Raw genomic sequence first — 26,597 nt, forward strand, 5'->3', positions numbered from 1 at the left:
GTTTCCATTTATATATAAATGTATAACAAAAGCACTTCCTGAACACAAACTGATCACATAACATTGTTCATAGTATAATCTGCTTAATCTAATAATGATTCACATATTTTAAGCTAAGTTATAAATAATACCTGGTACTCTATTTGAGTATATTCGACAGTAAATTAGTTACACATATATATGTTATTGGTTTTTTTATGACAACAGCACTCATCATTTAGGAGTGAGTAAATTATATAAGGTCTGTATTGCATTAAATCAAGTTAAAAACAATTGTAATTGTGGCTACGGCCAAGTACAATACATATGTAGTGATGATATCAATATGTCAAGAATTGATACTTACATGCCTTTTATCACTTAACGAATCAAATTTTGGCAATCACATTGATGTCACGCAAAAAAAAAAAAAAAAATTCCCTTTTTTCTCTTCAGAAACCATATTTAGCACCTGTGTGGAAAATATCACTCTATACTGAGCTAGAGGTCCAGATTCAGTCACACTTGTAACAACAACTGAAGAATTCTACTGACATTTATCTCAGTTCATATCGACTTTTGTACTCCACTTCATTCTGTAAAAAATGTATTCTAACTACATAATTTAATTCTAATTTCATATCATTGCAGTCATATAGAAGGCTGTTGCTGATTGTAGCCCATAATCCTGAATATAGTCGCTGCTATTTTTTCATAGACCATGAACATGAGGGCTGCTGTGAGAACAGTTTGTAAAAGCTTGGCCTCCATCCCTTTGTAAAGACCCTTTGCACCTTGTTGCCTGTTGAGAGAAAAAAACTAGCTGACACAATGCTAACATTTAAAATGTAAACAGAAAAAACTATCACTATTACATTCTTAACAGACCGTCAACACATAAAAGGTCATTAGAGCCATCTAACGGTAAAATACACAGCGATCCAACAAAAGAAATAACATTAAACAAACCAATAGGTAAAAGACAAATGTTAAAAATCTTAAATGGGTATGTTAACACAAAAGATTAAAATGGTACGTCATAGTCTATTATATAGACCAACATCTTTCAGGTAATGTAGAATTTTACAATTCTCAACAGTTTCAAAAAGGGATTTTAAACAAGTAATGTTACGATAAAACATTCTCGAGTAGACAGAAGGTCACTGCAGTCCAATAAAAATTGTTTACCAGAAAAAAACATTTGTTAGAATCAACTTCATTTCGTTGGAATTTGAATGTTTACCTTTGATTTATCATTAGACTGATATTTCTAAACAATACTGGATCAGCTATCAGTCTGGTTGATGATTAACCTCCTTATAGATTTGAAAATAGAGTCGATGAGAAACCAGTACATCAAAAGAAACTTCATTTCCTTCATTGTTTTGTAGTTTTAAAATCTATCACTAAAGTATATAGTTAAAACATACATAGCATGCTATTAAAGATTTGAAGCATTCATTTCGTGTTGATCAACAAACTCATTTTGACAAGAGATTTTGACAGCAGTAATATCTTAAGTGAAAGTCGCTTACATAATTTTGTATTTCTTGAATCCAGTGACAAACCTACACTCTGCAATTTGCAATTCATCATTTTCTTGCCTACAAAAAGACGGCATTGACTCTGCTAGCTTGATTACAAAAAACACCTTCAATGTTAAAAAAAAAGTTCTAATAGTGATCAAGTGTTACAATAAATTAGTGTATGAAGTAATGACAAGGGTGTGAATCTGCTTCATTCACAAAAAAATTCCAAAACTTCCAAAAGAGTCCTTGTAGGGGGCATTTCATTACTGGCTAAACTGGTTGCTCAGACAGGACTTTATTCAATTGCTAAATAATTGACAAGAGTTCCCAGAGGAATCTTGCTTCCCATCATTGTTTGATCTTCAGTTGTTCAATAGATGTTAAATCTTTTCCCTTTTTTTCTCTCTTCCTTCCTTTTTTCTTCTTCTTAATAATATGAAATTTGAACAAAGTCATCATTTAACTGCCAAATCCATGATGGTTGCTGCCTGTCAGCCAATTCTTTTTATCTGATTAATCCTAAAATCAAAACAGCACAATTTGGGACCAAGAGGAACCTACATATGAAATTTGAGAAAGATCGATCAATATCTCTGAAGTAATAGCTATAACAAACTTTCAAAGTCAATTTCAAAGACGGCTGCTTGTCAGCCATATTGTTTTTTCTAATTGGTCCCAAAATAAATGAGCACAACTAAGGACCAAGGGGAACATACACATGAAATTTGAGAGATCCATCTAGTACTTCTGAAGACAGAGAGATAACAAACTTCATTGTAAAAATCCAAGAAGGCCATCAATCAGCCATTTTGTGATTCTGATCACACCCAAAATCAAACTGGCACAACTAGGGATCAAGGAGAACCGACATATGAAATATGAAGTGCTACTCAAGAAATGGCGACAAGAAATTTTTTTTACAGATGGACCACATACATAGGGCCATTTGAACAGCCCAGCATCTGGTGATGGTGGGCTGGTATGAATGAAAACTCAAGAATATCTTTTTATTATAGGCAAATATGATTGTATAATATACATAACAGGTTTAGTTTGTTTACATCTGTGATATCACCTGAATCCTTCAAGAGGTTGAAGCAACATGGACAAAAGTTGTCAGATATGTAGTTGATTACAACATTGTGTACCAAAAGTCCTAGAATGCAGCTTAGTCATTGCATGGTTGTAACCAGGCATAACAGTGGATGCTTGGCTTTTCTTGGATAACTAGGATAATAAAAACATCTAGGAACCTGATATGGGAGATAATTTTACACCAGCTACACAAAATGTCACAGTCATTTGGATGTTTAAAAGTCAATGTTATCATTTGCTGCACAATATATGCATATACTCAGTCCTAATTACAACAGAAGCTCTCAGATTTCAAATAGAGCAACATAGCATTTCAGTGTTAATCAACATCCACGAAAAGTTTACAATATTTCAATAAATCAACATGTCTTGAAAGCATTAATGTCAATGACAACAGCAGCAGTACCAATGGACTCAGAGATCCAAATGGCTGCATATGAAAAGAAAACTGATATCTATTTCCTTGATAACATTGGTGAAGAAATGGACAAAAATATGGAATGAAGATATGTCTGTTTTTAACAGTTAAGCATTTCCTTTGAAAATTTGAAAACTTTAACAGATGAAGTTGATGCACTCTACACATACATGTTTGCAGATTTTTGCCTGGCCATCAGTTGTCATTACCTGAGGCGATACTAGAATTTTACAATAAAATGAGTAATCTTGAAAGAAAATAACTATACTAAGTATTCTTACTATGGCTCGACTTTCTTGCATTGTTTCATTAGTGGTATAAAAAAAATCAGAGTTTGTCGTCTCCATTTACAAGAGATTCTCAAGTAACGCTTGTTCATTTACCAATATCAGCTTATAACCAGGCACTCAATCTTGTGTGAATTAATTTTATGAAATTTATCAGAATTCTATTTCTAAATTAACTTGTGTAAACCATCACAGACAACAGAAGATATATTTTTCAATCACTGAATTGCTGATTAAAAGCTTCAGGAGAGGATCCACTATCAAAGGCGGATCTAATTTTATCTTACCAAATTGTGCAATCCTTGGTGTCAAGAACTTGATAAAACAATCAATCAAGAAATGGAACCCTGGTGTTTGATTGTTTAAACATTCGAGAAGGTTCAATTATTGGACTGACATACGCTAATTTTATTACTTGTATACATTGCCGTGTACACAACAGGACATCTCAGTGCGTGTACATCAGTTGTGTACAATATGTCATGTTTCTTTGTATAAAATGAATGGTACGGTCTATTCCTTTTAATTTTTGGAAAAAAAGTTTGTTCATCCTCAATATTTCCCAACCTTCATCAATTCATGTAACATTTAAATGTACATAATACTCAGATTTGAAGAACATCAAAAACAACCGATGCCCATAAACATCACCATTTCCTTACCTTAACAGCTCTTTCAAACAGCTCAGTATACTTCCAGACCTTTCTTCTTTGTTGTACCCAGCCTGGTGCAAGAAAAAGTTAACATTTTAAACAGACAGAAAATAAAACTTTATTCTTTTTCTGGACAACAGGTTAGGAAAATTTGTAATGTCTTCACTTCTGATATAATTCTTGTCCCAGTTTGATACAGTAAATAATGAAGTTGGCAACAGATTAATTAAAATCTTTCCAACTCTACATTTATTGCTGGTTGTTTCATTAATATTGACATATTGGCAGATCTATTCATCTATCTATCTATTTATCCACACTCACACATATTACAGAATACAAAATATACATTTTCATGATATAACTAGAATATATATTGTAACTATTTACCCGGAGACGTGATTGTACAACTTGAAGAGGGTACGTTATGATGGTAGCAGTTGCCTTTGCGATGGCACCAATGACAAAGTACAGAAGCCCGCTGAGGTCCTACAAAAATGGAAAAAAGACAAATAAAAGCAAAAATAATAAAGCTCTTGAATTCAATTTCATGTTGCCCATTTACATCTGGCATTACGTGTCAAGGATAAACATTTAACATTTTCAATTTCAATTCTTCAAAATGGCTGTATGGATTTCATCCATATTTGGCAATAATGTTTAGAAAGTAAGGATTAGAATTGATACTTGACAAGTGACAGAGCCAAGGGATGGAATGCAGGCCCTAAAAGAGAGTCACAGAGTGCATAACCTTAAAATGACTTCTCTGAAATTAACCACCAGATTTTACAAGAATTTGGCCAAAATTATCCTCAAAATATTTGGATTCAACACTATACCTGACAGGAGGCTGACCACAGCATGATTAGGGCAGGCCCTAAATGGGCCATAGAACACATAAGCTTAAATCAACATCTCTTAAATTGGCCATTTCATTTTGACCAAAAATGGATGAATTTGTTTCTTAAAGGGTGAACATTGAAATTTATACTTGAAAAGTTGCTTTTTGTGTATATGTATCATCCTGCAGGGGCTTGGCAACAAGACCAGAAAGGGACCAACACCAAGTGCAATACTTTTATTCAATTTATATCGCTGAATTGCATGAAGTGTTAAGATGTTAGTTCCTCTTGTTTGTAAAACCTTTCACTGATATACACAAAAGTAAGTGCAAAACAGCTTGTGACAGATCAAACACTGTTAGACACAACATACATAAAAATCTTGTGTATAATGTCCAGATGTGAAACCCTATCATATCCATTTATGTATTGTTGGTACTGCTTGTTACAGCAACATACCTTGGTGACCAGTAGTTTCTGGAAGTAACGTTTCACCATCTCGTAGACCATAAACTGTATCGATGGATTGGAAGCCAAGGCAAATGCTGGAAGAGTGCCATTCCATAATGTACCAATTCCTTCCATCTTAGCGATCTTAAGCAGAGCATCTGGAAAATTGAGAGTCACATGACAACCTACAGTTAATTATATATGGAGGTCTCTAAACTAAGACATGCTTTGGGTTGTTAAGATTAATAAATATCAAATAATTAAACAAGGAAGGTTCATGGCCTAATGAAGGACACAACACAGTATACGATACCTATATACCACATTCCACCTTGTCCAAATATTATAAGGAAATTTTTTTTACACTTAACATAAACATTTTAAAATAGAAATATGCTAGCCATGAACAGCTTTTCCCCATGACACTCCTAACACCATGATTTTAACCTTTTGTACAGAATGTCATATTCATTGCATGAAAGTAGGCTAGTAGCTATTTTATTTGTCCACTATCATGGCGTCAAATTGCTGTAGTGAGAAAAAGTTCTGATAAAATAAGAATAAGTCTTTTCAATCCAGGACACAAAATAGTAACTTTTTGCATCTTGTACAGAATTTATCATATGGTTGTCATATAGTTGCACTGAATTTTATATTGATTTTAACAAAATCAAGTCAGATATCATCAAAGCACTGTGTGGCTGGCTGGTCATCTTCATGGGGATAGTATTTTCCCTATTTCCTGATACACCAATATGATCATGAAAATGTAATCCATGAAATAAACCAACCATATGTATAAGATGTCCTTTAACATACAGATTGCTAAATGTTAATTTGTTGAAATATGATTTGATCATTTTTACAGAAAATTGTCAAAAATTTGACCCATGAAAATAACCACTTATGCTGTATACCCTATATACCATTATTTGATAAAACCAAGGTGCACCATGAATGGAAACACATAGTACCTTCTTGTTCTAAAGAGATCTCTTGTTCACTATTGTAGGAAAGAGACTTCGCTCAAAGTAGGACAAGAGAAAAAAGCTGTAGTCAATGTAATTAATATTTTATTTCAACAAGTAATCTTACGAATCATACAAAAGCACAGAAAATCAAGATTTCATCGTTCCACTGAATGACCTTAGAAAAAACTTATATATGTACGGCAACAGTAAAGACAAAGTTTGAAGAATGCTTTTTTACAACAGATGAAAATAATTGATTTAAGGCTGGTCTTGGATCTTTCTAATAAAAGCTTGTATGAGTACACTGTTTTCCTGATTACCAGACACTTCGGCGGAGAGAATAACACTATTCCACCTATACATTATACATGTATGTACTTGTTTGTCTGATGGTTGATTAGGTGTGAGCTGGGAAAGACACTGACTATTATATCTTTAATTAGTGTATCAATATCGGAGCTGTATTGGTGAAAGATACATTTCAATATTTCTGGCGACCAGGATATCCATCATTGATGCCAGGCTGATGTTTTAAATACATTTACTTCGTGATATGAATGGGAAATTTATGAACTGTGACAAATTCTCTTTCATTACTTGTAGCCATAAATATTCCTAAATTGGAAATACAAAGAAAATGAGACCACATGTCCAGTGAAAAATCTTCTTAAAGTGTTGGCAGTCTTCTGGAGAGGATTCCTGATGGAATACAGAGTCCAGTTCCAAAACAGTGATCAAAGTTAATGGTAGATATGACCAGATAACCTCTGTTGGAAGGTTCAGCAGGATTTATTGGTTTACATGTTTCAACATGCTAGGTACATCGTCATAAGAACAGTGGAAACAATTCAAAGTACTGGATTGCCGAACATGCCGACAGATGTTGTCTTGTCATATCTACTGTTAAATTAGAAATAGTCAGTAAATTTGGTTGAAACACCTCTTTCAGGTAGACATACATATTAAGGATAGAGAATTTGGCACCACTTTCACGTACATCTGTATATGTAGGTTTCATTACCAAATACAGTTGATACAATACCGGTATCTTTTGTACTGTATGATGACACATGTATGTACTTGTACAATCAAGACCGGATCCTACCTTCCTGAGAGCATGTTGTCCTGTTGTGACTGTTTCCTTTGGCCAGTGTCCAGTTAGGACAATATTAGGCCAAAGACAACTTTAGATATAGTGTTATGTATAAGGAACGCTGGAACAGCCTACTTCATCTCTATCCTGTCCCTCTTCTCCCAATATCTACAACATCAGAACAGTGGACTCCATCTCTTATCCCTAATATCTACAACAACGAAACAGTCAACTCCATTTCTGTTCTGTCCCCCCTCTCCAAACTATCTACTTACACTCACTGTTTTGCCAAATACATTCATTTTCCTATCTTTTTTCTGTTGGTGAGGGTATGTAATACAGCTTACATAAGCCAGATATTCATCAGTTTACAGGGAGATTGTGAGATAAATACTATTATAATACCATTCTGTAACTCGATTTTCACAAAATGTTCATTTCAACTCCAATTTTATTACAATCCACTCAATAATCTTGTCAAATTTTGCTGATCCCTGTAACATTATGAAAGTCAATTCCCAAACACATACATAACAGACATACCGAGTATTAGATATTAATGAAACTAGTCAGAGGATAACACTCAACTGTTAATTCTTTTCGTACAGTTGACTATAATTACAAAGCTCATTGTACGACACAGCTCACTACTAACACGTAAATTGGACAGGACATCTAAGCATGCTGACTAGAGCAGAGACAAGGTAATTAATTATCATAATCTAGTTGATTGAAAAAGGCCATCTGATCACTAAAGGGAACAATAGATTATCGAGAGAAAATGAGATCCAACACTTTATAACCAATTAACACATGAAGATTTCACATTAATTACAATTATGTGACTGTGTGGCAAGTGAGTGCTGTGTTTTATGTTGGTAGAAAAATAATTTTTTGCACAACTAGGAAATTTATTGTTTTGCTGAACATTCAATTGTGAACAAGAGTTCAATTCATTTTTAACATTATACCTTGAAGGTCGCTTTGGGTCTTGCCACTGATAATAAAATATTTCAATTCTCTGTATCTATTCTAGCATGCACCTGAACTAAAATCAATAAACAATACTATGATACAATCATCTGTTCAATATTTAAACACCCTCAGAACACACAAGTCACGTTGTGTACCAGTTCCACCAGTAGTATATTCCTTGACATCAGATAAAGAAGCCACTTTTACACATTTTTACAAACTCTCTCTTAAAGACAAGCTAATATTGTTGAAATTTTCTTCACATGGAGTACGGAATAAATACCACGAATTACCCTGACAAAGTTTTTGGTCTCAAAGCTAACGGATAATTAAGAACAATGCAACAGACCAAATATAGAAACATTGTGGAGTGAGAATATTACCTGGTGACATGGAGAGATGAAAGACCTGGCAGGTATCATTAGTGGTACTGATGCTGATAGAATAGATTGCTAATTATATCATACAAAGTCTTATTGATTTTAAATACCAGCTGTCAAAAGACGAGAAGAGACCATAGCTATTGTGAAGTTCCTAGGTAGTGATTCTACAAATGATTCCGGTGACCGAATGGTGAGTATAATGCCTACTTGGAATATACGAACATGTACATTACTTTTGTAGTAATTATTAAATAGTATTTTATTTATCACCACAACAATACTTTTCATATGTTTGTTAAAGTATTCTAATTAATGTTTCAGAAAATATTGCATAGAATTTAAATGAAAGTGATCAATTAGTGTGTTAGTGCAAAAATATCCCTAGTTCACGATGAATGGATAACTGAAAATCTACTGACTTGCTTGCATAATGTACATATAAGTGTGTCTGTAAATTATTCTCGTTCCTTTTATCATTGACCACTAGTTTGTGAATCATTGACCACTGGCTTGTGAATCACTGACCACTGGCTTGTGAATCACTGACCACTGGTTTGTAAATCATTGATCACTGGTTTGTGAATCATTGACCACTGGTTTGTGAATCACTGACCACTGGGTTGTGAATCACTGACCACTGGTTTGTGTGATATGGATCATTGTCCACACCTTTGTGAATCAATAACCACATATTTGTGTATCACTGACCACTTGTTTCTGTGTTGTGAATCACTGAACACTGACTTGTGGATCACTGACCACTTATTTGTGTGTTGTGGATCAATGACCACTGGTTTGTGGACCACTGACCTCTTGTTTGTGTATTGTGGATCATTAATCACTGTTGTGAATCAATGACCACTAATTTGTGAATCACTGACCACTTGTTTGTATGTTGTGGATCACTGACCACTTGTTTGTGTGTTGTGGATCACTGACCACTTGTTTGTGTGTTGTGAATCACTGACCACTTGTTTGTGTGTTGTGAATCACTGACCACTTGTTTGTGTGTTGTGAATCACTGACCACTTGTTTGTGTGTTGTGGATCACTGACCACTTGTTTGTGTGCTGTGGATCACTGACCACTTGTTTGTGTGTTGTGGATCACTGACCACTCGTTTGTGTGTTGTGAATCACTGTCCATTCGTTTGTGTGTTGTGAATCACCGACCACTCGTTTATGTGTTGTGAATCACTGACCACTTGTTTGTGTGTTGTGAATCACTGACCACTCGTTTGTGTGTTGTGGATCATTGGCCACTCGTTTATGTGTTGTGAATCACTAACACTTGTTTGTGTGTTGTGAATCACTGACCACTTGTTTATGTGTTGTGAATCACTGACCACTTGTTTGTGTGTTGTGAATCACTGAACACTCGTTTGTGTGTTGTGGATCATTGGCCACTCGTTTATATGTTGTGGATCACTGACCACTTGTTTGTGTGTTGTGGATCACTGACCACTTGATTGTGTGTTGTGAATCACTGACCACTTGTTTATGTGTTGTGAATCACTAACACTTGTTTGTGTGTTGTGAATCACTGACCACTTGTTTGTGTGTTGTGAATCACTGACCACTCTTTTGTGTGTTGTGGATCATTGGCCACTGGTTTGTAAATCCATACAATACGATCACATTGATCATAAACATAGATAAAGACTTTAGTAATTAAATGATCATAAACGTAGATAAAGACTTTAGTAATTAAATGATCATAAACATAGATAAAGACTTTAGTAATTAAATGATCATAAACATAGATAAAGACTTTAGTAATTAAATGATCATACACATAGATAAAGACTTTAGTAATTAAATGATCATAAACATAGATAAAGACTTTAGTAATTAAATGATCATAAACGTAAATTAATACTTCAGTAATATAACAAACTTAATTGGATTGAATTATCTTTTTTCATGTATTTGTGTTGATATACATTTTTTCAGTCAAGAGCACTCTGTCAACTTCATATAGAAAACATGTGAAAAACAGCTAACATCTGATACAGTACAAAGTTACAGTTAGACACAAAACAGATAGAGACAAAGCTTATAAAAACCATATTTCCAGACTGAGTCTATAAATATGTCATCCAACATTATGCATAGAAAGGTCTGCTTTGACTAGCTTAACACGAATAAATAACAGTCATTTTCATCTTCAGTGATTTGAAAATAATATTATTCACTGTTGTTGGGCGAATGAAATTACTTAAGAGGTATTATGGTGGGAGGAGGTCGGAGTACCAGGGAAAAACCCATACTTTACATTTTCACATCTTTTGCTGGAATCAAACCCTGGATGTCTATGTGAATGGTGAGTGCATTAACCAAACCATCCTATGCAAATATGATCATAAAGTATCGTTGAAATAGGCTGGCATATACTACCAATGAAAGTGATGTCAAACTTCTTTTTTCAAATGAAAATATCCTTAAGACATGAAATGCCTCTGCATCCATACATATACAGGTTAGTATCAATGATCAACAAAGTTCTGTAAATAGTAACAGTGACCTTGATCCTGAAATACAAACTCATGTAGGGTATTGTCCTTGTTGACCTTTACATAAAGTTTGATTAAAAGAAATGAAGGCACCACTAAAAGTGATGACCTTGGCACGTAACAGGACAGGATGTGACAAAAGTGAAGGGACAGGACATACATGGGTCACACTCTTTATAGGCCCTTGCTGCATTACGATGTGGGTAAAATGTGACAGACAAGCAGACAGACACAGAATAATCTTACAAAAAACAGACAGATTAACAAAACAAAACAAAGTTACAGAATTGAAAGAGATACCATAAAATACATATTCAAGTGTTGATAGAGAAACCACGTAAATCTTTTTCCTAGAGAATGATTATTTAGCAAATGTTCTATGTATAACACAAGTCCATTTGATAAATTCATAAGCAGAGAACATGTGAACTTTCATTTTAGGTAAATGTATGTTGATCTATGTTTTCTTTCCAGATAATTATGTAGATCATACCTACCTAAGATTCCTTTGTATTTTGGCATCTTTTTCTCTCGATACTTTTCTGTTTGAAACTTGATTCCCTGTAACTTTAGTCTGGTGTTGACCACCCATAATGGTGTTGTCACTAAAACATTGATCACACCTGTGAAAAGTAAAAGCATGTAACTCTGTTACCTCTCTGTTAAAGGCATATTATATTTCATACTTTATATCTTGCATATGTTTTACTCAAACTAAGAATTTGGAAAAAAGACATGTATTCTGATGTTTTCATTGGTACAAGCATTTCAAACATCACTTGCAAGAAATTAGAATGCTATCAGGTCAGAAAGGGTCCTACAATGTGTCTGCAAACTCTAAACCTGACCTTAAGAGAAACAAATGTGCCAAATACACAATACATTTGATACGTTATAAAGACCTTTCAGGGCAAATTTGATAGCTATTTAACAACTTGACTTCATTAGTGTGAACTATGTAAAAATTAAATAGTGATCCTACTTTTGGCCTCAGGACCAGAAAATGATTTTCATACAAGCACTGTATTGGATTAAGTTTGAATGCAATTAGCTGGACAGCACTTGAAATTTTGTGCCAAAACCAAAAAACGGACAGTCGTATAACGTTACCTGATTACTATAGGGCAGTCTTACTTAGCATCTCTGAAGTTAAGTATGTTATGCTGCTTTCAAAAGCAGTTCCATATTGATAAAAAGTTTGTGATGAGTAGCTGTTCTACCATTACAGGACCAGTGTGAATTTATTTCAGTGATAAAACAGAAAGGAGAACGCTATTGTAAGAAATCTAAATATAGACAGCTCTCTGAATAATTCATGATCAGTTTTTGTTGACTATGTACTAAAAGTGTCATATATCCCACAAAATGATGCTGCAAAGAAAGGCAGTGTCATCATGCCTCCTCAGGGAAATCAGTCTAGTGTTAGCATGTGTGTTACATTGTAAACAGTGCTCTTTCAGGTGTGCCGGATACAAACCTGCCATAAATGCAAATGTAAGGTCTTTAAGAGCATCAGGCTTTCCTGTGTGACCTAAAAATATGGCCTTTAGTCCATTATATGTGTAGAAGTAGACAAAATTGGAACAGCATAGCGACGTCAGCACTGGTATCAAACCTCTGTACAGCGACAACCTGTCAATAATCAAATGCCTATGTAGCAAGAACATATCAAAGATCAAACCTCTGCATAGCGATAACCAGTCAATGAGCAAGCCTCTGTATAGCAACAGCCAGTCAATGAGCAAGCCGCTGTATAGCGATAACCAATCAATGAGCAAGCCTCTGTATAGCGACAACCAATCAATGAGCAAACCTCTGTATAGCCACAACCAATCAATGAGCAAGCCTCCGTATAGCCACAACCAATCAATGAGCAAGACTCCGTATAGCGATAACCAATCAATGAGCAAGCCTCTGTATAGCGATAACCAATCAATGAGCAAGCCTCCGTATAGCGATAACCAATCAATGAGCAAGACTCCGTATAGCGATAACCAATCAATGAGCAAGCCTCTGTATAGCTACAACCAATCAATGAGCAAGCCTCTGTATAGCTACAACCAATCAATGAGCAAGCCTCTGTATAGCTACAACCAATCAATGAGCATGCCTCTGTATAGCGACAACCAGTCAATGAGCAAGCCTCTGTATAGCGACAACCAATCAATGAGCAAGCCTCTGTATAGCAACAACCAATCAATGAGCAAGCCTCTGTATAGGGACAACATATCAATGAGCAAGCCTCTGCATAGCGATAACCAGTCAATGAGCAAGCCTCTGTATAGCAACAACCAATCAATGAGCAAGCCTCTGTATAGCGACAACCAATCAATGAGCAAGCCTCTGTATAGGGACAACCAATCAATGAGCAAGCCTCCGTATAGCGACAACCAATCAATGAGCAAGCCTCTGTATAGTGATAACCAATCAATGAGCAAGCCTCTGTATAGGGACAACATATCAATGAGCAAGCCTCTGCATAGCGATAACCAGTCAATGAGCAAGCCTCTGTATAGCAACAACCAATCAATGAGCAAGCCTCTGTATAGCGACAACCAATCAATGAGCAAGCCTCTGTATAGCGATAACCAGTCAATGAGCAAGCCTCTGTATAGCGACAACCAGTCAATGAGCAAGCCTCTGTATAGGGACAACCAGTCAATGAGCAAGCCTCTGTATAGGGACAACCAGTCAATGAGCAAGCCTCTGTATAGGGACAACCAATCAATGAGCAAGCCTCTGTATAGCAACAACCAATCAATGAGCAAGCCTCTGTATAGGGACAACCTATCAAATAATATAATTCCTGGTGTACTTTTATCCCTACCTCAGATGTTATCACCAGTTTAGCATGATATTTTATCAGAAATCCTAGAAGTATTAAGCAGGTCTAAAATCTTTGTAACTCAATCACCCATCACGATCAAGTACAGATATGATGTCCTGGTTTTGTCTCCATGTGAATCAGAGCCTTGGCTAATTATAAGGTACTATACTAAAGAGAAAATGAACAAACAGATTCCAAACACAACTATTTAAGGTCAGAAATTTCTGGGATATCTTGTGCCCACCATTGCATGACCTTTATTTGTTCTTAAAACATATTCCTTTTTATTCTATTCTTTCCTCTCATTTGCTCATAATCATATGGAGAGGAACTTGACATGTGTGATTAAGACACACACACATATCTACTTCAGTAACAATCATTCAGCATCAGTAAAGCAATTCATTAAAGAAATCTTTTAACAGATTTCTGATTCGTTTAATAGTTTTTGGAGTTAGTAATTACTGCCTCTGATGACTAACCAACTGGAAATACATTGTACTTTTTCGGGAACCACACAATGGTTTTGCCAAGTTTTTATGTCCAGTGTTGGGACTAATTCATCTATCAACAGTCATGGTGGTCAGTGTTATACTTACACCCCTTCCTCCTTCGCTATCTCTGCCATTACAACAGGGGTATGCTTGGCTTTCCGGTGATCATCAACTTCATTTAATGATGAAAAATGTATCATACAATCAGATTTCAAAATTAATAAAAGTCAGACAAAATAAACAAGAAGTACATGGTAACATTTAAAACAGTGATCTGAAATGAAGTATACTGTACACTTATGTAGTAATTTTAATTGTTGAGAGCTGACATAATAATCATCACATAGAACAATGATATATAATCAATGCAATTCAAATATGGAAGCTGTTGTCCTAATCATAACAAAATCATACTGGGGAGTGTGTAATTCTTACTCTTCTGGTTTACGAGGAAGACTCAAAATTTTTGGCTTCAATTTTAGATCTATATTATCAATAGATCAAATCCTTCTGTACTGTTCATCATTTCAAAGATTGAATTCAAAATATGTAATTTGTCAATCAGAAAGAGCAACTGACAAGATGTTGCTAATCAAAGGTATTAGTTTGTGAAAAGTTGGTCTGGAAATATTTCTCTGAGAATATAAACTTGTTATGTGCGTCTGCAATCTCACTTACCGAAGTTCCAAAAAGTCAATATGTACTTAACATAGTTTGAAAAATACTGATTATGAAATATAGAAGATAACATAAAAATTGAGTGACTTTCAAGTGAGATGATAAATACTATAAATCTAAAAATGTTTTTACAAAAATACACCTTAAAATGATTTTTATCACAATTAAACTATAGTACCATTTACCTTTAAAAATGACAAGGGAGAAATGGAAAAGTAATCAAATTATTTAAACACAACTCTTAGTCCTTGTTTGTAATTTAAAATTTAATTCAAGTTTTAACTTGTGCTTACTATGATAAATATGGTACTATGCCATGGTTTACCTAGTGAAACCACTGAAGGGTGAATATATACAAATTATTCATATCTGATGTATACCAGTAAATGGAACTGCTAAAATTAGAAGCTATAAACCATTACTTCCATTTTATTTACAAAATGTGTCCTGCTGTTGATTGTTATTTGATAAACAATTGATATTCATGCATGAATGAATCATGACTTGCTTTATATTAAAGTGATGGATACATGTATACATTCACACTGTCAGGTAGTGTGTCCTGGAGTGTAAAACAGAACAGTGTGTCAGACATTTTTCCCCGTTGAGATGACTTCCCACCTTTATATTTAACACTTGTAATAATTTCTGTCAACCCCTTGACAATTACATGTAACATGCATCTATTGCAGCAAAAACTGAATAAACACGATCTTAAATTTAAAATCGACTTAACAATAATTTTGAAAAAAATTCATCTTAGATTCTGTACAACTCATTACATACAATGATCTTGATCAAATACCATGTGACCACTGGCTGTGACAATCACACTGCTGTCTGGTTTGTCATACAAAATATTAATATCCCATATTTTTCACCCTGGTTTTGAGTGTTGGGTGGGGCAAAAAGTCTATAGGGTTAGTTATCTCCATTTTGTAAATCTGTAGTGATATCACTTAAATGGTCAAAATTGTCCTGTGGACCTTGAGATGGTGTCACCAGAAGAAAGTGAGCAGAGGCACATGAAGGTATACCCCAGCCTCCTTACCCTTTTCATCTCATCTAAATCTACTCAGGCATAAATTCTATTAAGGAATAAAAATTTTCAAAAGTGGTCAATTATGACTTTTGACCTTTACATTTATCCCAATGACCACCATAATCTAATAAGATGTAGACCCTGTCGTGGTGATGCTATGATGTTCACTGGTTCATCAATGTCTTGTACACAAGACAGAGGAATGTAAAGCACAAACAAAGTGACTACTACAGGCTCCCTCCCTTATATAAGTGGGAGAAATTTGAGGGACAGTAAAATGGTAATAGCATGTACTTAAAAAATTAGCAGACATACATGATGAAGGACTAAGGATTGTATCAAATAGTTATTGCGTGTTAATTTGTTAGTAGAGAAGGGATAAATGGGAAATAAATGTGGTCTATTATCATATGAATCTTTATAGGCAATAATTTGAGGTGCCTCACATGATTACATATTAAATACATGACCTTCACCAATCTGGTGTTTCTAGTTAAGGCACTTACTCTGTAGCCTTGTTCTTGCTGTATCTAATGGGTAGAAAACCACCATAGCAACCACACTGCCCTGTCAATTCAAAAGAAATGTTGTCTCATTTTCAAGATAATTAGTACCACACCAAATAGCTTAGCTAGGAAATTCTACAACTGCCTAACCATTACACCATCACAAACATCTCAAAAGAGGAAGTTTGGAAGTTGTTGTGATAAACAGGCAGAAATTCTCAACATGAATGGCAAATTGTCAATCAATTATAAGAACATGTGGATTGTAATGTATACATACTGACATGCAAAAGAAACACAACCTATATGAAATGTCAACATTTTAAAAATATGAACAAACTGTTGCTAGCTGTTTTGTTTAAAATGATACCACGCACATTTCCGATCGATTCACGGTTGACTGAACTCGGTCACACTACCTGTTGTCGTATGTGCGAGACACTGCCATTTACCCCGATTTGCACGTGCACGCGTACACGTGGCAGTACTTCATGAGTATCAGACCTGTTTGTTATCCTTCAGGTATTTGGTAAGAATTATCTACTATTGATTAACATTTTTGTTGCGCAAACAAGATGCCTCGGCTAACCAATGATGAACGTAACAGAGCAGTGCAGTTACTATTGGGTGGAAACACCCAAAATGCTGTGGCAAGGGTATTGAATGTCCATAAAAGCACTATTAGTCAACTATACGCCCGCCTTAGAACTACTGGTACAACTGCTGACCTCCCTAGAACTGGCCGACCGAAGGTTACGACACCACGCCAGGACCGTTTCATGAGGTTGCAGCATCTGCGCAACCTCTTCTGAACTGCACAGAAAACCGCAACCGAGACACCTGGGACACTATCATCGGAGAATAAGCCGTGATATACGATGCGATCATACGGTATAAAACCTCAACGCGTTGCAGTAGGAATGCCACTTAACCGTCGACGATGTAACGTCAGACTTCAGTGGTTGCGACACCGTCCAAATGTGTTTCCTATGCAAAGATGGCGCCATGTACTCTTCTCTGACGAGTCCAGATTTATGTTTTATCTTTCTGATGGACGTCAACGTGTTTTCAGACGTTGTGGTGAACGATACACAGACAACTGCATGTTGGAACGTAACAGATTTGGTGGTGGTCGCGTAATGGTATGGGGCGGTATTTGCGGTGGTCGCAAAACCCCTTTAGTAGTCATTGAAGGCAATTTGACCGCTCAGCGGTACATAGACACTGGCCTCCAACCTGTCGCGGTCCCTTTTGTTTGCCAGCATATCTTCATTTTTCAACAAGACAATGCCAGATGTCACGTAGCGCGACTTGCAATGGATTTTCTACGCCAAAACAATGTGCAAACACTACCTTGGCCCCCTTACAGTCTCGATCTGTCACCAATAGAGCATGTCTGGGACTTGCTAGATCAACGCATTCGAACGCACCCAAATCCACCAGAGACTATACCCGCTTTGCGTCAAGCACTTATAGAAGAGTGGCAGAACATCCCTGTGGCACAAATAAACCACTTAGTAAATTATATGCATCGCAGGATTCGAGCTGCATAAAATGCAATCGGCGGGCATACTCATTATTGAATTTGGAAAATTTCAGTGGCTACCCCATCTTGAGCCTTGACGTTTTTTACAGAATGGATGAAGGCAAAATGAGAAATCGACAGTGTTATTCCAAAGAATACATTTAAATCTTGTATCAGGTGTTAAATTAAACGAGAAATTTCAATGAAGTAAGAAAATTCTTGCATAAAATCACATGTTGCATTTCTTTTGCGTGTCAGTATACATTTATACATGGATAAGAATTGTCAAAAAAAAATCCAGGTACATTTACGACAAGCAATTAAAATCTGATCTACATACATCACTGTATATGATGTAATGTGTTAATTTATTGATATTCTGACATAGTAACAGATCAGAAAGTATCAGATGTGAATTATCTGTCATATAATTATGTACACATGTAATGAGTTAAACAATATAAAAAGGATCTCAAAGATTACAAGATATATCAATTTTTCTTTAATAATGGTCTTTGACCAATATATCCCGTTAAAGCAAAATTGAGTTTTGGTAGTACCCATTTTGCAAACCTTATTGTAATAAACAACTTATTGTAATAGACCCCGAAATTATTACAGTAAATGATAATTATTGTAATAAACATGGAATTTATTAGAGTAAGTTATGTTTATTGTAATAAACCTGAAATTTATTATAATAAAGTTAACTTTATTGTAATAATCATTGCAATAAGTGTTCCAACTACACATGCATTTACAAAATTATGCATCTAGATTATTGAAGTAATATCCAAATCATTCTGTGAATGAAAGTCCCTTTATAGGGGATTATGAAGTTACAGTCATAGAGCGCCATGTGCACACTTGTAGTACTTCAGAACCATGTGACATAAACGTGTTTGAATTTTTAGACAAGGATAACTTTTGAGACAAGACTATTTCCTAAATGTAACCTCATCTGAAAACTTAAATAATTTGATTACCAAATGCTGCAGAACACATTTCTTCAAATCCATTATTTGATTAGATAAAAAATCCTCAAGAATTCACCCTTCTGCTCCATTTGGGATCAGAAGCTAAATCTGTACAAAATTTAACCTGGGTAGTCCTGATAGGATGTTCCTGACAAACTTCTATTCAAACTGAGGATTGAAAATATCAATGAATATCTCACCCCTGGAAGGTGGCACATCCCCTACTGATACAAAGTCAAATCCCCTTCACCTAAAGTTAATAGATGATCTTGATACTACAAACAGAAGATGGACACACAACATGTAACATACATATGCTGTTTACTATGCAATAATTTTACTATTACATGTACACAGCAGTTTACATGTATAGACAAGGCAAGCAGCATTAACAATGTGAAGAAAACATTGAAAGATACATAATCCTCCACAGGGCCTTAACAAGAATCTACAAGTCTTCAGCAGGATAATTCATGACTCTACCTAAAAACCAAAGAGTTATGCACTATAAGCCAAGTGACAGGGACCGTATACGTATTGAACACAATATATCTATGCACAAGCCACATCATCCTGCTCCTTTTACACTGCCCCCAATTTCCTTGAGATTTCCTAAATCGCAACCCAAGACTCAACAAACTACAACTAATGGATTTCATTGGGTGACAATGTAATAGAACAGGAAAAATACATTCCTGCTGATGCATGACATGAGATGAACCTGAGTCTCTAATAATTCATGTCTCTGACATGGCCAATCACAGCTGAGCCAATGAAGCATGCCCCCTCGACTGAGTGAAAGCGTTCATACATATCTGACATAATGTTCACACCAACCCGCTCCTTTCACACCTCAAACATTACTATTCTCAATACAAACAAGAACATAATGAAGGCTACAAACCTGTATAAATAAATTATTTAATATTGTGTATCATTAAAATATACTCAGACATGCAGTCACTATAGTCTGCATTACAGAAAAATGTGGAGTTTGCCTGGCCAACAATGATGATGTTTGCAAAAGATCTGTCATTTAGGAAGACTATTAATGCAATATGTAGACCATAAAAAATAGCAGAAGCATATCTATTGTATATATGTGCCAATGTGAACTTTGACCAGGAAGTGTAACACTAATCATACTTTTCATACTTCGAGTCTGTTAATACATGGCTAATATGTACCTGTTTATATATACAATATAGATTGCATACAAGCTACATTTATGTGGTCAGCTTACAGGGTACCCTCTAACTTGACCCTGTTGACGACACCATAATATAAAGTACCATAAAATTAAAGTGAAACCTAGTTTTACGTTTATTTACACTCATGCAGCTTACCGCAGCGCCTGAAACTGCATGGACCAGATTGTCGTAGGAGAAGACATTTTTCAGCAGTGATGTCCTCATACTACCTGTACTCGTGTCAAGTTTGGAATGCATAGCTGAATATCACAGATATCTTTTATACGACTTTAAGCGTCATGTGTGAGTTCAGATGCGAGTTTAAAAGCGTGTGCTTGATACAGATTTATTTTGATCCTGGACAATGTAGTCGCAATCGTTTGAGCCAATTACCGTATTTATGTTAAAGTGTCAAACAACATGTTATTTGTAGAGATGGCATTAACGACTATACTACACATAACCTCCACATCACTGACCAACAATCTCGGGTCACAGAGCTACACAACAGGAGACTTCATATATTGACAAGTGAAATATGTACATTGTATATATACAACTCGACTAAAACGTTTGACATATCATTCAGATAAACAAGATATACATCGTAGGTCCTACATATTTGCATATTCACACAGAACCAGTACCGCACGTTACGTGCTGTTTCCCCCTTCTTTATTAATCGCTCAAAACACCTGTTCCACGCAAGCAGCATCTGACACAAGTTAATTATTGAAAACCAACTTCACACAGGAGATTTTAATAGTTGTCATCATTATTCGATTGGGAAATATAGAATATATACATATTTTATTGCAATAGATATACTGCACTGTGACCATGGTATGTTGCTGTACTGTATCAGTTTATAAACTAGCATTACTTCGATTTGACAAAGAATGACGTCACGTCAGCAATGAGAGAACAAACCTCACATCACCGATAGGTCATGCATCACTCAAACGTTAATTTGGACAGCCACAGACAAATCTGCGAACCATTACTGGAACCCAATTGTTGTAAACTGAATCGAGTAGAGGCAGTGCAGAGCTATCACATATCACATTCCGAACAGATGCATATTTTATTTTTAATATCGTTCATGATGTTTTCAGACGTGCATTTGATAAATTTCATAGTCAAAATTGATGACGACATGATCTAAAAATGAAAACGTGAAGTGTCTGAGACAAAGTTGGGGATTGACAGCGAAAAGCACATAAGAAAAATAAACATGGAGATTTTTGGGTTAACATCTTGTCAAAATGCTGGGAAAATACGGTCGGTAGAAAAAAGGATAGTCGGATGAGAATAAAACTTTGATATAAGGACCGACATTTTCTCCGAGTCTTGTCTGTAAAACTACAAACCATCAAATGGTTAAACAGTTCAATAAATCAAAGTTATTTAACAGAAAATTCTTCAATACTGCTACTCCTTCGTGAACTCATATTCATGATTGATGTTACTTGAAGTTTGCCTTGAAGTGAATATTTTTACAGTATTTTATCATCCAGATTTCTGAGATTGTGTGAACTTGTTTAAACTTTTGATTACATCACACTGTATTAAGTGACCTGTATCTTCCCATCTAGAACATTTTACATGTATGGATTTTTTTATTTGAACGGTTGTAATCTGCCACTGGAGGAAGACATCCGCCGAGCTATGCTTTAACTATACACAAATATAATACACGTATGTGTTTGTTTGTATCATTATGTAACTATTGGATTAAGCCAATCAGACTCAAAGAAATGCGACATTTCATTAGTAAGACTTTGATGCAAATTATAACAAATTATAATTCCCCAGTGTTAAAAGCAGAGAGAAAACAATTCAAATATCTTAATAAAATACATCTTGTAGATTTAAATAGAACAAGATGTCCACCGTGCCTGTATCGTTCACTTGTTTCAGCTTCGGAAATCGCTTCATCTTAACTAAATGAACTTTTTAAAAAAAATATTTATTTCTCCCATTTATACAAAATTCAGTTGCCCCTCCTCAAACTAAATTTGGACAAAATTCCATCGTTCCTTCAGCATATAAGAACATTTTCAAAGAATTTTGGGGGAAAATCACCTATTGTGTCCCTTGACATTTGCTTAAATATACTTCAGCACTCTTTACTTCATGTGTACAATGTACCCATACAAGCTGTATTATGTACAGAATTACAACTGAAAGCGTTAATACAGAGTTAACGCAAGTGTTTGTAACTTAACTACACGTACATACTACCTAGTATGCTGTACCTAATTGTCGACTTTGAGACCTAATTAAATGAAATAATGGTCGTGACATCTGTAACTGTGTTGATTAACTACCGTAGTCTCTGCTTGATCGTTGTCACTGCATGTCAATGCTGCACAATGGCATACTATGCATATTGCATTGGTACATGGAGAAATTAATGAATATTGGAAAGGCATTTGTCGTCCTTCTGATTCCGGTTTAACCATAATTTTGACATTCGTGTACACTGTACATTGAAATGATAACATATATACTGTAGTTATAGTATATTACCGAGAACAAGATACGATATAAGGTATTTTGTAGACAAAAGAATTAGCTACATTTGTACAAAGGTTTCTGGATGCTTGTGACATTCGTTTCCATCCTTTTACGACCCAACTTTCGTTAAGTCGTTTATGACCGTAATGACTATACATGATTTTGTTAAGTATTGACATTGTTCGGTTTTCTGTATAGACTTAAAAAAAACAGAAACAAAAAACCCCACTTCTTAACTTTGTAATTCCCAGCCACAAAAATTGAAAGAACAAAAAGTATTACGTAACGAATGATGAGATTTACTGAAAAGTAATTTCGAGTAAATTGTTTTTAAAGGTGAGCGACTCTGAAGACGCAATGGTCTATAACATGCGGCTGATCACTCTTATTGCCTGTGGCTGTGCTGCTCTGTCGCTGTCAATGCTGACGATTGGGTTCGCCACCCCTGGCTGGCTTGTTGTCAGGGTAACGCCCAAAGATACTTCCATATGGAACTTCAGCCACAAGGTAAGTGTACTTAAATCCGTCATCTCCTGATAACATAGCAAAGACGATTTCGTTATAATTGTATTATACTTAATGTGAGCAATATATCAAAACTACTGAAAGATACAAGAAAAAACTGACAGTAGAAAGTCTTAGTGTCCTCTACCTCATGGGATACATAACAATACAGATACAGAGTAATGTAACGTTTTCAAAGTGAAAACAGGGTTAATAGGAACGAAACTACCAGATATACTTACGAGATATGTTTCCCAATGAGATCGTCAGCTTTAGTTATATCAATTTGCATATCTGGAGTCCTGATATTGGGAACAACCCATCAAATATCGAATGCAATGAGATAGATAAACACCAAAGGTTTTGGAAGTGGAATGTTTCTACCAAACAATTGATCTGGAAAGTTTACATGAAGGATATTGAAAGAACCTTGTTTTTGTTTTAGTTCCGTTAGTTACATTACAAGTAAGATCGAGGTACTGTGGAAGCGTCTGATGTTGAGGAGTCTGTCGTGTCCTTAATTTCAGATTCTGATCGGTATTGACATGGTCGAGAAGTGTTTTACTACTCAAAAGCATCATTAATATGTGTAATGGTGAACTTCATCTAGATAAGATCATTGATAACCTCTGTTCTGAAATGCTATACATATTCAATAAATTCAGCCTCTTACGATAAACTTACCAAATAAATTTACGCGAGTTTGAAGTAAGAATTTTAGTAAGAATTCAGGAAGAGGAAAATTTAAAGATCAATTTTCAAATATATTTCGGTTAAACACCGGGATTTGTAAAAAAAAAAAAAAAAAAAAAAAATGATGATGATGATGGAAACATTTTCATTTCGATTTTTTCGATGCATGATAATATCTTTACCCTTTTTCTATATTTAATACTTTTAGGACCGAGAAGTGACGGTATATGTCAGTGTGTTTTTCGCGAGGACCTGTACCAGTCACCTGTGTGTAATGACTAGTATACAAGAGGGTATGGCCAAGTCGGAACAGAACATGGTTCACAAACACCTCTGTAAGTGTACAACCGGAAGTACGAGCATGGTCCACAAACGCAGTGTTAGTACAGAACGTGAACTACCTATATAGAAGCACACAACTAGGTGTATAGAACATGGTTCACAAACGAAAGTACGGGATATGATCCACAAACACCTGAGTGAATATACAAAGTTAAGTATAAAACATGATCCACAAACACCTAGGTACATATGTAGGTGTACAACCGAGAGTATAGATCATTGTTCCCCAACACCTGTGTAGGTTTACAACCGGGAGTAGTAAACACGGTCCATAAACACCTAGGTACATTTGTAGGTTTACAATCGGAAGTACAGAAGATGGTCTACAAACAAGTTTAAGTATACAACCGGAAGTATAAAGCATGGCTCATAAACACATACCATGGTCTACGAAACACTTGATATGCTTTATTAATTTTTGTACTAGATTGTCTCCCTTTAGTGTACAAGATTACCTTTTGAAAAGATATAATGACATATCCAGATAACATACAGTTGTATAATACATGCAGTCAAACATACATTACCATATGCCTTAATAGTAAATATCGTTGATTATTGTATGTTGGTATAATTACTTGTTTATGAAACGACCTTTATATTCTATCCTGAATCTCAAACATATTCAATATACATTAATAGAAGGAACATTAATAACTTTAAAAAGTGAACTAATTTCCTCTGGATTGACAGTGTAATCCCGGAGTGAATTTGATGCATGTCTTACATCTTAGTAGATACAAATGTATCATAGCCTTCGTAAACGGAATATATGATTGAAAACACTGACCTCATGTATATGTATTAATAAAAGTGATAACTGACGAAATTTGCACGGTTTACGTTTTTACGATTGAATGTATTACACGATGGAGACTTTCATCAGAAACAGTCTCAAGAGTTTGACATCAGCAAAATAGATATACAAATATATGATAGATTCAACTACCAAGAAAGATATTTTAGCGATTTTCATATTTCATTGGTCGGTAGCACCACCATCAGTCACAGGAATTTTAGTTTGAAATCTCTACAACTATATTTGTTCAACATTCCGATACTTCTACGCGTAAAGTGTTTGAATTTCATATTGATAGGGAAACCTTTCCTCTCTCGTTAGAACTTCCAGTTGAACGTTATTTCTTGATATTTCATACTCTTGGCAATTAACTCATAAGAGTCTAGTTAATAATATACACCATTCAAAATGCACTCCAAGGACTACTATATAAAGATGACATGAACAGCTGTTCTCAGTCACAAAGAAGGCAAAGGATCATGCCTTTTTTTCATGAAATCACGTTGCTATTTTGTATTGTATAATAATGAACGTTTTGTTGTTTTACCTGTTTTACTGACAGCGAGAGGTATGAGCTGGAATGTAGAGATACAGGTGGAGGCAATCATCACCTTGTTCTGCGAACTAGTCGGACTAGTTCTCCTCATTACGTTTAACAGAACCAAGGCGACGAAGAAGGGTCTGGGTATCGCCGGGCTCTTCTGTCACCTGGTCTCAGGTAAGATCTGATCACTGATGTTTAATTTGAAGGAAATCTGCTTCTCATGTGAAGCTGATGTAAATCCTCAACTTTGTTTAATTCATCCATCTTACCGCGTATATCATCATTTTAGGAAAAAAACAATTGATAAAATTCTCAATTATTTTTTCCTTTTTCTTTTTGCTGCGAATTTGAGGTAAGACGGAATAGCTTAGAAAAAAGATAAAAACAAATAGTATAAAATAACTTGGTGTATACTTTCAGCTAATCTGGTGACAGTTCTCATACTGAAAATGGCAGCAATCAACGGTCAGATGGAGTTGTACGAAGATAACGAACTCCATTTTGAGGTGTGGACACCGTACTCGATCGCCATTATTGGAGTTGGAGGACTAATGTCCTACTTCACAGCTCTGTTCTGCATTGTTCTGGTCTGTGTTCAGCAATCTAAAGACGTACCTGTAGTCGTTGATGAGGAAGACATGCCCGGGAATATCCGGCGTCCAAATGGCAACTGTATTCACTCAAATCTAAACGGTTATTCTGTAATTCTACAAGACGTTCATACATGTAATTCCATTCCAGAATCTCCCAACAATGAATCCTACAGATAA

General features: G+C 35.3%; 2 protein-coding genes across 2 annotated transcripts; one reads left to right on the plus strand and one right to left on the minus strand.

Annotated features, from left to right (window-relative positions):
• LOC132544609 (peroxisomal membrane protein PMP34-like) lies at positions 1 to 20,701 on the minus strand. The gene is made up of 9 exons (XM_060208231.1): positions 20,582 to 20,701; positions 16,734 to 16,794; positions 14,613 to 14,679; positions 12,664 to 12,818; positions 11,684 to 11,809; positions 5,263 to 5,411; positions 4,352 to 4,450; positions 3,971 to 4,032; positions 1 to 781 (listed from the first exon to the last, which is right to left on the minus strand). The coding sequence occupies exons 1-9, from the start codon at positions 20,681 to 20,683 to the stop codon at positions 631 to 633; spliced, it is 972 nt and encodes a 323-aa protein (XP_060064214.1). The 5' UTR covers positions 20,684 to 20,701; the 3' UTR covers positions 1 to 630.
• Positions 20,702 to 23,302: 2,601 nt separating this feature from the next.
• Positions 23,303 to 26,597, plus strand: LOC132544546 (uncharacterized). The gene is made up of 4 exons (XM_060208156.1): positions 23,303 to 23,452; positions 24,351 to 24,477; positions 25,846 to 26,001; positions 26,248 to 26,597. The coding sequence occupies exons 1-4, from the start codon at positions 23,303 to 23,305 to the stop codon at positions 26,595 to 26,597; spliced, it is 783 nt and encodes a 260-aa protein (XP_060064139.1).

The sequence above is a fragment of the Ylistrum balloti genome, unplaced genomic scaffold, assembly GCF_031769215.1.
Source record: "Ylistrum balloti isolate Yb309-2 unplaced genomic scaffold, AGI_CSIRO_Ybal_v1 Utg369802, whole genome shotgun sequence".
In the NCBI taxonomy this organism is placed as follows: Eukaryota; Metazoa; Mollusca; class Bivalvia; order Pectinida; family Pectinidae; genus Ylistrum; species Ylistrum balloti.

Excerpts from the sequence above, each read along its gene's own strand:
- LOC132544609 (XM_060208231.1), bottom strand. The coding sequence starts at position 20,683 with ATGCATTCCAAACTTGACACGAGTACAGGTAGTATGAGGACATCACTG. Across the intron at positions 16,795-20,581 it reads ATGCAGTTTCAGGCGCTGCG|GGCAGTGTGGTTGCTATGGT; the intron begins GTAAGCTGCATG and ends TTGAATTGACAG. Across the intron at positions 4,451-5,262 it reads AGAAACTACTGGTCACCAAG|GACCTCAGCGGGCTTCTGTA; the intron begins GTATGTTGCTGT and ends CCATTTTTGTAG.
- LOC132544546 (XM_060208156.1), top strand. The coding sequence starts at position 23,303 with ATGGTCTATAACATGCGGCTGATCACTCTTATTGCCTGTGGCTGTGCT. Across the intron at positions 24,478-25,845 it reads CATGGTTCACAAACACCTCT|CGAGAGGTATGAGCTGGAAT; the intron begins GTAAGTGTACAA and ends TTTTACTGACAG. Across the intron at positions 26,002-26,247 it reads CTTCTGTCACCTGGTCTCAG|CTAATCTGGTGACAGTTCTC; the intron begins GTAAGATCTGAT and ends GTATACTTTCAG.